The sequence below is a fragment of the Vipera ursinii genome (genome assembly GCF_947247035.1).
Source record: "Vipera ursinii genome assembly, chromosome: 4".
Lineage (NCBI taxonomy): Eukaryota > Metazoa > Chordata > Lepidosauria > Squamata > Viperidae > Vipera > Vipera ursinii.
This window is the reverse complement of record NC_139514.1, coordinates 73,363,889-73,378,930: the sequence shown is the minus strand read 5'-3', so window position 1 is coordinate 73,378,930 and position 15,042 is coordinate 73,363,889. Positions and strand designations below refer to the sequence as shown.

General features: G+C 39.8%; 1 protein-coding gene across 3 annotated transcripts in view; it reads right to left on the bottom strand.

Moving 5' to 3' along the window:
* Nucleotides 1-5,203: 5,203 nt before the first annotated feature.
* The window catches only part of PUDP (pseudouridine 5'-phosphatase), an 88,390-nt gene continuing 78,551 nt past the window's right edge, over nt 5,204-15,042 (bottom strand). For 2 of the 3 annotated variants that reach the window (XM_083362709.1, XM_083362708.1), the window contains one exon: nt 5,204-7,299. In XM_083362709.1, coding sequence (XP_083218835.1) covers nt 7,123-7,299 — 177 coding nt within the window. In that variant the 3' untranslated portion in view covers nt 5,204-7,122. Of the gene's footprint in view, nt 7,300-8,435; nt 8,566-15,042 lie in introns of all 3 variants that reach the window. The other variant, XR_014492528.1, reaches the window with a different exon arrangement.

Below are 15,042 nucleotides of genomic sequence, written 5' to 3'. Positions count from 1 at the left end.
TTCCAATACACACAAAGGGAATAAACCTGTGTATAGCAAAACATGTGTTCCTGCAATACTTTTCTGTGAGAAATACTTGATTTTCTGAAAAAATTTCTGGGGTGCCAACAATTTCGGCCATGACTGTATGAAATATAATTTAAGACAAATTGTAAACTTAATAGAATATTTGGAACAGAATAACCAAGTCTCTGCAGCATTGATATTTTTAGATGCTGAAAAAGCATTTGATCAGTTGAATTGGCAATTTTTATTGAAAGTTGTGGGTACGATGAATTTTGGGGATAAATTTCTGCAATCTATTAAAGCTATATATCAACAACAATCGGTGCAAATTATAATTAATGGGGGACTAACAGATGCATTTAAAATTGAAAAAGGTACAAGACAGGGATGTCCCCTGTCACCATTATTGTTTGTTTTAACATTGGAGATTTTATTGATTAAAATTTGGGAATCAGTTAAAATAAAGGGAATAAAGATAAAGCAGAATGATTATAGGTTAAGAGCATTTGTGGATGACTTGGTTGTTACACTATCTCAGCCAATTCAATCGGTTATAGATTTGATGGAAATTATAACTCAATATGGGAAAGTCTCTGGTTTTAAGGTAAATAATAATAAGACCAAAATATTATCTAAAAATATGACCATGAATGAAAAGGAAATGTTAGTAAAATTGACAGGTTATGAAATAGTGAAAAAGGCTAAATATTTGGGAGTATATATTACAGCTTCTAATGTGAAATTATATAAGAATAATTATGAGATGTTATGGTTAAAAGTACAAAAGGATTTAAATAATTGGAAAAAATTACAATTAACTTTGTTGGGGAAAATTGCAGCTGTTAAAATGAATGTTTTACCAAAGTTTCTCTTTTTGTTTCAAATGATACCTATTTTGAAAAAGGATGCTAATTTGGAAGAATGGCAGAAGGGTATTAATAAATTTATTTTGGGCGGGGGAAAAACTGAGAGTTAAACTTAAGATTTTACAAGACGCACGGGAAAGAGGAGGACTTAAGGTGCCTAATTTGAAATTATATTATGATGCAGTGGTTTTAACACTGGTTAGTGATTGGCTTAATCTAACAAATAAAAGAATACTTTATCTTGAGGGATGGGACTTATTATATGGGTGGCATGCATATTTAATATATAACAAAAAAGTTGACAAGGTATTTAAATCCCATATTTTAAGAAGTGCTTTATTGCGTGTCTGGAAAAAGTACTATTATAAGTTGAATTATAAAATACCAATTTGGGGGATTCCTGGACACGCAATAGAGGGTGTATCTATGGGTGTGAATTTGGATATGATTTCTTATAAGGAATTACTTAGATTGGTAGGGAATGATTGGTAATTAAGGTTGTTAGCTGAGTTAAAACAAGAAAATATTGTACAGTTTTGGTTTCAGTATACTCAACTGCAAGCTAGGTGGAAGTTAGATCAGAAGGTTGGTTTGACACTGATGGATGAAAATTTGGTAAAACAGATTAAAGATCAAACTCAAGTGCATATAAAGAGAATTTATAATGCTTTAATAGAATTGGATTCGGAAATGGAATTAGATAAAGATTGCATGGTAAAGTGGGCTCAAAATATTCAAGAACCAATCCCATTGGATGTATGGGAGGTAATTTGGGTTAGAAATGTAAAATTTACTCAAGCTGAAAATTTAAGAGAAAATTTTTATAAAATGTTTTATAGATGGCATTTGGATCCTAAAAAGCTGTCTTGTATGTATTCCAATTTACAGCCCAAATGTTGGAGATGTGGTAGTTTGGATGCTACTTATTTTCATATTTGGTGGACTTGGTAGAAATATAAAAGCTTTTTGGATTAAAATTTGGTGGAATATTCAAAAGATTTTCAAGAGAAAGATAAAGTTCACAATTATTTTTATTGGGTGTTATTACAGATTGTGATACTAAAGAAATTAACTTGATGTTGAATTTGATAACAGCTGCAAAGTTATTGGTAGGGCAATATTGGAAGGATTGCCTGCTTACTGTAGAGGAATGGACGCTTAAAGTGTCAAATTTAGCAGAAATGGCTAAGATTTCTGCTTATCTGAAGGATCATTCACAAGAAAGATACATTTCGGTTTGGAGAAGATGGATAGATTATATTCAGAAAAAATATGGGACTAAAAAGTTCCATTTAGCTTATGAGTAAATTTTAGATTGTTATAATTTAGTATAATGGAAATTTTCCTTTTTCTTTTTTATTATTATTAGTTTTAATTATATGGTATTACTATTGCATTAGTATAATTTGGATACTTTTAGATTGTTTGTATTTATGTTATAGGGGAGTTAAAGTGCATTATGTATTGGGTTATTTATATAGTTGGTTAATGTTAGATTATGTATTATATATCTGTACCCTGTAATCAGCTTTGGGAAGTTGGGGAGGGGGGTTTAGGGGTGTATTGGGGATGGGATAATATTGTAATTTTTATAAAACTTTTCAATAAAAAAAAGAATTTTTTGACCAAATTTATACATAGAGACCAAAATGGCTTTCTACCTAAAATAAAAATAAAAATAAAAAATAATTTAAGAATGATTCTAGCTCTTCTAGAGTGCTATGAAATTCATCCAGGGAAACAGATGGCTTTAATATTTATTGATGCTTCAGCTTCCGACCGTTGGTGGGGTTTCATTCGGCGGGAAAACTCCCTTTCCATGGGGCTTTCCTCATCCCTTGTATCATTGTTAGACACTGTATTTTTTGCAAAGTCCCCCGGTAAGGTTTTTCCTTCCAGGTTGACTCTTAATGCAGATCCTGTCTAATGTCAGGACCCACCCCAATCCACATCTTAGGAAAGAAGAACTCTTGGAGACAGGATTGTCCAAAGAGAAACTTTTACGAAAACATGGTTGACAGTGGATAATCTAGACAAGATCTGGAAATTGTCTTGCAGGTCGATACCTTAAAGTGTCCCGAGTAAAACCCATCCCCTCAGTCCATTTGGTCAGTCCCGGATCAGTTACGTTTCAGGTGTCAAACTCCTCGTGGGAAAAGAGACCTCCAGTATCATTTGCAACATTATTACTTCCTCCCTTTCATATTCCCATTGGAGATACCACCCAGAGTTCTGCCCTTTCTCTCTTTCTTTGTTCTTCTTAGTTCAAAGGGTTTCTTTCCTGGTCTTTTGTAATGGCCTCCAGGCAGGCTGAATACACAAACCTTTCATCTGAGTGATAGAGATGACTCTTAACAACCCTGCCTTCTCTTCCCCTCCTTGGAAAAATGGCAGAATCCAGTAAGGGGGTGACATTTAGATTTGCAGTTAGAAATGAAATATAAATGGATTCTGACAACTACTCTGCATGTCCTCAAATAAGTGCTACAGTGCCATGAGTACTGATTTGGGAGTGACAAAATGATTTTTCTAAATAAGCAACTGTGTAAATACAAAGCCCACAAATAATGAGGATTGCTTGCATTTCTTCAGTAAAAGGTGACACATTTATATGATCTGAAAACAGAATATTTTGTGTGTCTGTATGACTTTGCATGTGATATTAAGTTTTGTTCCACCACATAAATTGAATAAAATGCTTTGAGTAGGGCTTTCTTTCCGAGCTTGGTCCATTTAGAATACACACTAACATCATTAGTTAGTGTGTAGTTTACTCTACATGGAAGGGAGTGTGTAGTGGGGTGCCCCAGGGCTCTGTTCTGGGCCCAGTGCTCTTCAACATCTTTATCAAAGATTTGGATGAGGGGATAAATGGGGAACTCATCAAATTTACAGACGACACCAAGCTGGCAGGAATACCCAATACTCCAAAAGATAGGCTTTAGATACAGGAGGATCTGGCCAGACTCGAACACTGGGCGCTATCTAACAAAATGATATTCAATGGTGAAAAAAGTAAGGTTCTACATTTAGGCAGGAAAAATCAAATGAACAGGTATAGTATAGGTGGTACCTCGCTCAATAGTAGTAACTGTGAGAGGGATCTCGGAGTCCTAGTGGACAATCACTTAAATATGAGCCAGCAGTGTGCTGCAGCTGCCAAAAAAGCCAACACAGTGTTAGGCTACATGAACAGGGGGATAGAATCAAGATCACGTGAAGTACTAATACCACTTTACAATGCCTTGGTAAGTTCACACCTGGAATACTGCATCCAGTTTTGGTCACCACATTGTAAAAAAGATGTTGAGACTAGAAAGAGCACAGAGAAAAGCAACAAAGATGATTGGGGGACTGGAGGCTAAAACATAAAAAGAATGGTTGTTGGAATTGGGTATATCGAGTTTAACAAAAAGAAGGACTAGGGGTGACATGATAGCAGTGTTCCAATATCTCAGGGGTTGCCAATCACTTTATTACTGATCATCTTTCTTGCTCTTCTGTGTACTTTCTAGAGTCTCAACATCTTTTTTACATCGTGGTGACCAAAATTGGATGCAGTATTCCAAGTGTGGCTTTCCCAAGGCATTGTAAAGTGGTATTAATACTTCATATGATCTTGATTCTATCCCTGTTAATGCAGGCTAGCAGTGTTGGGTTTTTTGGCAGCTGCAGCACACTGCTGGCTCATATTGAAGTGATTTTCCACTAGGACTCCAAGATCCTTCTCACAGTTACTACTATTAAGCAAGGTACCACCTATACTGTGCATTTGGTTTTACGTGCTTAAATGTAGAACCTTACTTTTTCCACCATTGAATTTCATTTTGTTAGATAATGTCCAATGTTAGATAATGTCCAATGTCAAGGTCTTTCTGTATCTTAAGCCTATCTTTAGAGTGCTGGCTATTCCTGCCAGCTTGGTATCATTTGCAAATTTGATGAGTTCCCCATTTATCCCCTCATCCAATCCATTGATGAAGATGTTGAAGAGCACTGGGCCCAGAACAGAGCCCTGGGGTACCCCACTACACACTTCCTTCCATGTAGATGCAGTTCGATTGAGGACCACATGCCGAGTACGGCTGGTCAGCCAGCTATGAATCCAGCTGGTGGTGATGCTGTCTAACACACATTTTTCTATCTTATCAACTAGTAGATTGTAATCTACTTTATCAAATGCCTTAATAAAGTCCAAGTAAATTATGTCCACAGCATCCCCCTGGTTCATTAATTTTGTCACGGGTCAAAGAATGCAATAAGATTTGTCTGACACAATCTGTTTTTGACAAACCCATGTTGGCTTTTGATTATGACTTTGTTTGCCTCTAGGTGTTTGCTGATTCGTTGCTTAATTATGTTTTCTAGAATCTTCCCAAGTACTGAGGTCAGGCTGATAGGTCTGCGGTTTCCTGGATTTATTTATTTTTTCCTTTTTTGAAGATGGGAACTACATCAGCTCTTTTCCAGTCCTTTGGTAGTTCATCGGTCCTCCAGAATCTGTTAGATGTAAGTTGTGATTTATGACTTAACACAGTTGGAAACTTTTTCCAAAATTTCATTTGAACAATGCCAGGTTTATCCAATGTTAGGACAATAAATTTACAGGAGGGTTATGTATTTTCCCTTAACCCTGTTATGCCTATTTTAGAACATGCATTATAGTTTCCCTACACATATTTCACCAAATAAATAGCAAAACATTATACCATTATTTTTGATAATTGTGCCATTATTACTTTGTGTACAATTCAAGGTGGCCACAAAAAACTTTCTGAGAATTATAATGAAGAGCTTGGGAGTCATAAGCGGCTCTTAGATAATAGGTTGCCTGTCTTTTTAGCATGATGTATGAATCCAGATTATACAACAAATTAATATTTGCAATATTTTCAACTATGTATTCACGTTCACATTTTACCTTTCACACAAACACAACTACAAAAATGTGTAACATAAAAGATGTTGAAAACAGACTTACCGTGTTTCCCCGAAAATAAGACCCATCCCAAAAATAAGCCCTAGCCTGATTTTTGGGGTTGGGCTTAATATAATCCTGACCACAAAAATAAGCCTGGGGTGGGCGTGGCCAGCATAAGCAGCAGTGAGCACAAGGGGGGAACGATGGTGTCTGGCAGCAGCTGCAGCCCACTGGCACCTTGAAGCAGAACAGTTAAGTCCAGAGCAGAGGCAGAAGCGGTGGGGGGGGGGACCGGCTATGAGACACCTTTCACCCAGAGGGATACTGGAACATTCATCTGCATGCAAACGGGGTGGTTGGAAATGGAGCGAAACCCTTGGTTTCCAACCACCCCATTTGCAAGCAGATGAAGCTTAGAGTCTTTGACATTTCTCCTTCTGGGCAAAAAGTGTTTGGGTGCCTATGGGACACTTGGAAACCGAGTGAATTGTGAATTGGAGACTGGAAGCTTTGTCTGCTTGCAAATGGGGCAGTTGGAAAAGGAGCAAATTTCTCCATTTGCAAGCAGACGAAGCTTCCAGTCTCCCTTTGGGTTAAAAGTGTTTGGGTGCCTATGGGGCACTTGAGGTAGCTCCACCCCCTCCTCCACCTGCCTCAACTCATGGCAGTGGTACAGTGCAGTCGGCTACACAGCCTCCTGCCATGAGGGGCGAGAGAAGTGGGCCAGCGCCCACGCGGGCTCCTGCTGGACGGGGCTGTTGATGCCACCGCTGTGAGGCGAGGAAGGTGTCAGAAGAAAAATAAAGATATTCCCCGAAAATAAGACCTACTGCCTCTTTTGGAAGCAAAAAAATATAACACTGGGTCTTATTTTTGGGAAAATATGGTAAAGCACTCCATTTAGATTGTCAAAGAATCTTGCACATAAATTCAATGATAATTTTATCACTGGTGGCAAAGTCGACTCAAAGTGATTTTAATATAAATATAGTTCTGCATCACTAGTTCTGATGATTTCTAACAACAGCAACAAACAAACCAGAGAAAGTGTTCTTCACTGAATTTTTCTGAAAATAAAAATGATGGAAGAAGTAATGAGAAAATTCAGGAGAACTACTAGATGATTTTTTTCCCAAAGTTTATGAAAAAAGAGCATTTCTTTTTGAATGAGTGCATAATCTAGAAACCTATTAGGTTTCAAATATATTTATGGCAAAAGATTTTAATTCTGAATTAAGCTGAATTAAGCTTTACAATAGTGTAAAGAAAAAAGAAAAAAAACTATGATTTTTTAAAATACTAAATTTAAAAGATTAAAAAATCTGGTGTTCAATCAAATGGTGGTAGACCAAACAATTCTGGTTTGAAATCACTCATGGACCCCAGTACTAGGGTTGCTTCTTTTGTAAGGTCTTTATTCAAGTTTTCATCTGGAATCATGATCACCTGCATACCAGCCTTCAGTGATGCCTTCACTCCATTGGGAGCATCTTCAAATACAAGACACTGAAGATTAAGAAACAAAAGAATCAAATTAAACAGAAGCAAAATATTTATTCTGTTATGATTAATGATATGTAATGATCAATAAATGCTCATGATTTCCTTTAAACTCAATGCATTGTTGAGACATTTGGGGAACAATTTTGTGGAATAACTTCTTTTTAAATACATACTTGACTTTTATTTTTCTGAATTCGCACTGCTTGTGAACATGCTGGATTTTGAGGCCTAACCCTGTGATGCTTTAGTAAGGTATCAAGAGTAATGGTGTGAAAGATATAATTATGTAATTTGTTTGTGAACAACATCATTAAATGTCTTTGAAGATTCCAGGCATATGCTGAAATGAAATCACCTGCCTTGCCACATACTTTGTATTACTACTATTTAGCTTATCAGATTTATGAAATAAGGAATATGAAGATTTCCAAGGTTTTATATTTTTACAACCTCTCTAGCATCATAGTACACTGCCATCTTCAACTACATTGGTCACTAGGATGTTTCAAATTGTTTAAGAATCACAATATTAGGAAGAATATTATCGTTCTAGTTGCATTCTAGCTGTCACTTGGAACAGGGAGAAGGAAAAAATATAGGGAAAAATGTCTGAATTTTATTTATTTAAGCTACCTATATATGTAGCTGTTCAATTCACATATTGAGACTCTGGGTGGATAATGTTGGATTAAAAAATGTACACACACACACACACACACACACACACACACATCGTCCCTCAAGAATACAACTGAAGCTAACTACAATCATTCAGATAAATCATGAAAAACAAGTTTCTCTAATACTCTGGGAAAAGACAGCTTTTTAAGGAGGACTACCAGAGGATTAGAAAACAATTGATGTGGTTCCCGTCTTCAAAAAAGGGGAAAAAACATACCCAGGAAATAACAGACCAATCAGCCTAACATCAATACCTGGGAAGATACTGGGAAAAATAATAAAGAAACAGACCAGTCAGGACCCACTTCAATTCCAGATCTTAAAAAAGCAGAACTCTTGGAAACAATTTCTTACAAGAGTAACTTTTATTAAGAGTAGTTGATAGCAGGCATAATAGATGGGATCTGAGATTTCCCACTCAGAGCAATAGGTTAAGGTATCCCCAAGCAAGACTCCACCTGATAGTTCATCCGGCCAGTGTGGGACAGCCAATCCCCAGGTGTTAGGTCCATCGTGGGAAAAGGGGAGATAACATCAGCCCGTGTCCGGTTCACACAGTGATGGTCGGGTGGCTTTTCACACCCTCCTCTGAGAGCGGAGAAATAAACCAGGCACATACAGTAGGTTACATTCCTTATTCCCTTCTTTGTTCTAGCTGACAGTTTAGGGAGAGAAACTTCAAAGAGAGATATAATGCAGGAAAGCAAAATGTTACATTGTAGCAGACAGAGGAAGCAGAAGCAATAAACAAAAGCAAAAGGTTACATTGTAGCAGACAGAGGAAGCACAGGTAATAAACCTGTGGGAACATCCCCCCTCCCCCTTGTGAGTATGGCATAACCCAGGGAAAGGTGAGATTTGATTTTGGGTCAGAGGGGATAGATAGAAATGAAATAGGAATGGGTTCTGACATCCTGCCCCTTTTAAAAATATGAGATATCCAACTGTAGAGAAACAAAACAGGTATAGTGTCAGAATCCATTTATATCACATTTCATGAATGTATAGGTAGAATATGGTGCTTATTCTGGGGATTCTGCCATCTCTCCGAGGGGGGGGGAGAGGATGGTTACTCAGATCGCAATAGGCTGTCTTCAAACACCAGAGAAGCTTTTGATCTGTGGGGGGACAGGGGGAGAGAGAGATCTGGATCACATCTCCATTTACAACTGAAAAGGAAGAAGCAATAACAATAAAAACAAGGAGAGTTCCCTTTCCCATGAAAGGGCCTGACACCTAAGTAAATGATGGGAGCCTGACCAAATGGATGAGAGGAGGGGGTTGAAATGGGAATGCTTTATATAGGATTGAAATGTAACTCTCTTAGATCCCATCTTGTATTGCCACAATCGATCTCATCCTAGTAAACTTTTCCTTTTTGGACAAACTTGCATCCAAGAGTTCTTATTTCCTAAGATGTGGATTGAGGTGGGTCCTGACATATAGAGTTGACTTGCATTTGTTGGGATATTCTGTAAGAAACCTTTTTAACAGTTTGGGTGCTCTAATGTGATGTTTGTGGACACACTCATTCTGTGAGGAGGGAAGGTGTTTCCATGCTACTAAGTATTGGGTTGCCCCATGGTATTTTCTAGAATCTAGGATTTCTTTTATTTCAAAGTGTTGTTCTCTTTCAACCATGATTGGAGGTAGTGGTGGGAATTTTTGGCTGTAAGGGTGACTGTTGTTCTCATTTCAGCAGGCTGCAGTGAAAGATTGGATGTATTTGTCTGAGGTTCTTTGGTAATTCTAATTCTACTGTCACTGGGTTTATGATTCTTTTAATTGGAAAAGGTTCTATATATTTTTTAGAGGGTTGTAGGGATTCTAGGTATTTTGTAGATAAATATACCATTTCTCCTACATTGAATGGTTTAGGTTCAACTCTTTCTTTATCCACTTGTGTTTTGTATGCTTGACTAGCTTTGGCTAAAGCTTTCCTAACCACTGGCCAGGTGTTTTGTAATTGGGATATCCACTCTTTAATTGATGGGATTGCCGGTTCATTTGGGGTTAGTTCTGGCATAGGGTTGAAACTTTGGCTGGTGGCTACTTGAAAGGGAGTGTAGCCTGTGCTGGAGTGGACTGCATTGTTGTAGGCAACTTCTGCGAAAGGAAGTAGGTCCGTCCAATTTGTTTGCTGGAAATTAATAAAGCATCTTAAATATTGCTCAAGTACTGAGTTCAAACATTCAATTGATCCATTAGTCTAAGGATGATGACTAGATGACAGTCCTTGGGTGATAACTAAAAGGGACAGAAACTCTTTAAAAAACTCTGATTTGAATTGCACCCCCTATTTATAATAATAATAATAATAATAATAATAATAATAATAATAATAATAATAATAATAATAATAAGAAGAAGAAGAAGAAGAAGAAGAAGAAGTAGTAGTAGTAGTAGTAGTAGTTGGAAGGGACCTTGGAGGTCTTCTAGTCCAACCCCCTGCTCAGGCAGGAAACCCTATACCATTTCAGACAGATGGCTGTCCAGTCTCTTCTTAAATACTTCCAGTATTCACCACTTCTGGAAGCAGGTTGTTCCACTGGTTAGTTGTTCTAACTGTCAGGAAGTTTCTCCTTAGTTCTAGGTTGCTTCTCTCCTTGAGTACTTTCCATCCATTGCTTGTTGTCCTGCCTTCAGGTGCTTTGGAGAATAGCTTGACTCCCTCTTCTTTGTGGCAGCCCCTGAGATATTGGAACAGTGCTATCATGTCACCCCTCGCCCTTCTCTTCATTAAACTACGCATACCCAATTCCAGCAACCATTCCTTATATGTTTTAGCCTCCAGTCCCCTAATCATCTTTGTTGCACTTCTCTCTACTCTTGCTAGAGTCTCAAGATCTGTTTTACATCGTGGTGACCAAAACTGGATGAAGTATTCCAAGAGTGGCTTTTACCAAGGCATTGTAAAGTGATATTAATACTTCATATGATCTTGATTCTATCCCTCTGTTAATGCAGCCTAGCACTGTTTTGGCTTTTTTTTGGCAGCTGCAGCACACTGCTGGCTCATATTTAAGTGATTGTCCACTAAGACTCCAAGATCCCTGTCACAGTTTCTACTATTGAGCAAGGTACCACCTATACTATACCTCTGCATTTGATTTTTCTTCCCTAAATGTAGAACCTTACTTTTTTCACCACTGAATTTCATTTTGTTAAATAGCACCCAGTGTTCGAGTCTGTCCAGATCCTCATGTATTTTAAGCCTATCTTCTGGAGTATTGGCTATTCCTGCCAGCTTGGTGTCATCTGCTCATGGAGGATCTTGTGGCAGAGGAGGCTGATAGCGTGGAGGCTCAATAGAGTAGTAGTTGGCTGAGTTGGACACCTAATTTCTGCCTGAACCCTAATTTGATATGATGCGTTGGGGTGCCCCATGCAGTCTGTAGATGTGCTGCATGAAGAGTTTCACTAAGGATTTTGTGGTGGGTATTTTTTGGCAAGAGACAAAGTGTACGTAACTACCCAGTTGACAGTGTTTCCACTGCTTTCTGGTAACTCCACTATAAAATCAATGGATATTTCTTTCCATGGGATTTGCCACTGGCTGTAGCAGTTCAGGCGACTTCCCTTGCAACCTCTTAGCAGCTACACAAGTTGGGCAACTGGCCACGTAGTTTTCTATGTCCTTTTTCATGGATGGCCACCAAAATTGTATTTTGATTAAATGTTGTGTTTTTACAAATCCAAAGTGCCCTGCTGATTTTGTATCATGGCACAGTTGCATTAAAGTAACTCTCTGGGTGGTTGGTATATATAACTTCTCCACCATCCATGGCAGCCTGTTTTTAATCGTGCACACGTGTTTATTCTTTTGGAACCACTCATCTGTTTGTAAGGTTTTCCGGAATTTAATTCCAGTTTGGCTACCCAGTTGTGGCTTTATCTTAGTTTAGGCCTTGGTGGTTACTGGTGCTGCTAATTGTGGTTCGGGCATGAGTGGTTTAGGTGGCTCGCATGCTGTTATATTGGGGCATGAGAGACAGGGCATCTGCCAGGAAGTTTTTCCCTCATGGCAAGTGTTTGAGCGTAAAGCGGAATTGGTGAAAGTGCTGGGACCAGCGGGCTTCTTTAGGGGTGAGTTTCCTGGGCATTTTTAGTGCTTCCAAATTGTTGTGATCCGTCCAGACCTAAAAAGGGATTTTGTTCCTTTCAACGAAGTGGTGTCACATGAACAACGACCATCTCACAAACATACGCTTCTTTCTCCCACACTCCCCAGCATTGCTGCTTCAAGAGTTTTCTGGATGTGTACATGCACGGTTGCAGTGCCCCTTCATCATTCTCTTATAATAGTAGAGCCCCCACCACCACATCACTTGCGTAAGCCTGTATTATAAAAGGTTTATCTAGGTCCGGGTGCCTTAGTATGGGTTCAGTGGAAAAGAGATTTTTTAATCTGTCAAATGTTCCATTGTCCATTTCAGGGGCTGGCTGGGTTTCATTGAGTTTTCCCCCCCCCCCTCATTTTTAGCAAGTTTGTGATGGGCAGGGCTATCTGGGCGAATGAGGGGTTGAACTGGCAGTAAAAATTTGCGAAGCCCAGGAAGCTTTGCAATTGCTTCCTTGTGCGGGGTGGTGCCCATTCTAATACTGCCCTGACCTTCTCAGGGTCCATTTTGAAGCCCTGTGGGGATATGCGATAACCCAGATAATCCATTTTTTCCTGGTGGAATTCGCATTTTGATAGTTTGGCATATAGGCGGGCAGCTTGCAGCTTCTTTAAAAATGCTCTAACCAGTTTGACATGCTCCTCTTTGGTGTCAGTGAAGATAAGGATGTCATATAAATAAACTAGAACCCTCTTGAATAGGTGATCCCTTAGCACCTCATTGATTAATTGCATAAATACTGCTGGGGGCCCTTGCAGTCCAAAAGGCAAAACTTTGACTTGATAGCATCCCATCAGGCAATTAAATGCCATTTTCCATTCATCCCCTTCCTTAATCCTAATGCAATAGTACGCTTCCTTTTGGTCTAATTTGGTGAAAAAATTTCCTTTCGATAGGTGGGATAACATGTCCTTCATGAGGGGTAGGGGGTACAGGTTTTCACTGATTGCATTCAAGGGGCAGTAATCCATGCACAAATGCAAAGTACTGTCCTTCTTTTCTCTGAAAAGGACCAGGGAGGCTACTTTGGGCTTGGCAGGTTCGATAAATCCCCTTTCCAGGTTTTTGTTTATGAATTTTTTCATTTCCTTCTGCTCTTTAGGCTCATGGAGTACAATCTGGGCTTCGGGAGTTTCACCCCAGGAGATTTGATCTCTATGGTACAGTCTGTGGATCGGTGAGGAGGGAGCTCATCCGACTGTTCCTCACTGAAAACTTCATCAAGGTCTTGGTATTCCTCCAGTATTTCAGGTAACCCCTTTTCCTCTCCTATTGAAGCTTTCTCCACTCCTGGGTTTGGTAGGGCTCCTTGGGGTGTCGAGTTCACATGATTCCCTTTCAGGAATCTGAGCTCTGCTGCATCCAATCTCCCCGGGGGTTCCACTTCTTTAGCCACGCCGGCCCTAGGATCAGTGGGCATTCCATCCCTGGGGTTACTACAAACATTATGTCTTCCTTGTGGTTCCTCAGATAGGTGGATTGGTAGAGAGGCTAGAGTAGCTGGCATCCCCCCCTGCTATGGACCCATCTAGCTGGCTGAACGAGATTGGCTGTTTCAGCCTCCTCACTGGAATGTCCAAGTTCCCCACTAGCGTTGGGCTAATGAGGCAGCGAGTGCAGCTAGAGTCTAATAGGGCTTTCACTTTGATAGCTTCAGGCATGGAGGGGGCTAATATTGTCACTGTCTTGAGAATGGGTGTGATGGGTCCACTTACCAGGGGTTCGTTCTCCGAGTTGTCGTCTGAGGGATCCGGCGCCCTTGTGGTGTTGGTCAGAGTTCCCTGCGCACACTTGGCAGAGGGTGGGGACTCTACAGCCTCTGTTAGCTTCATGCTGGGTTCTCGTGGCTTGGATGGGGACTTCCCTGATTTTCTGGCTGGTGATCGATCTGGGTTGTGTTGAGGGGCTTTTGAGCAACACTCCACGGCATGATGTCATGCAAGTCCACCATCCAGTCTGCGGCCACCCCGTCCAGAGCGGATTGCACAATTCGGATATGGGCTTTGTCATTTGGGATGTCTTGTCTGTATTCTTCTATGGAGCTGAGGACTTGGGTTAGGAAGAACCCCAAACATTGCCATTCTTCCCCGAATGTCCAGTGGCAGGAATGTATGGATGGATCGGTGTCTTCGTCATCATCAGTGATGTCTCCCATCTTGATCGGCAACTGCGGTTTGGTGGGGAGTAGCTCTCGAAAGCCCATCTAATGTCAGGATCCACTTCAATTCCACATCTTAAGAAAGCAGAACTCTTGGAAACAATTGATTCCAACAGGAACTTTTATTAAGAGTTGACAGCAGGCATAATAGACGGGGTCTGAGATTTCCCATGCAGCGATAGGTTAAGGTATCCCCAAGCAAGACCCCACCCCATAATTCGTCCGACCATTGTGGGACAGCCAATCCCCAGGTGTTAGGTCCATTGTGGGAAAAGGGGAGATAACATCGGCCCGTTTCCGGTTCACACAGCGTTAGTTGGGTGGCTCTTCACACCTTCCTCTGAGAGTGGAGAAATAAACCAGGCATGGAGGTTACATTCCTTATTCCCTCCCTTGTTCTAGCTGATAGTTTAAGGAGAGAAAATTCACAGAGAGATATAATGTAAGAAAGGAAAATGTTACATTGTAGCAGAGAGGAAGCAGAGGCAATAAATGAAAGCAACAGATTACATTGTAGTGGACAGAGGAAGCAGAGGCAATAAACCTGTGGGCACATCCCCCCTCTCTCTTGGGAATATGGCAGAACCCAGGGAAAGTTGAGATTTGATTTTGGGTCAGAGGGGATAGATAGGAATGAAATAGGAATAGGTTCTGCAAGATCTGTGAACATCTAAAAACAGAAGGTTATAACTAGTAGCCAGCACAGGTTTGTTAAAAACAGATCATGCCAAACCAATCTTATTTTATTCTTTGACAGAGTGACTAAATTTGAAATGCTGTGGGCAT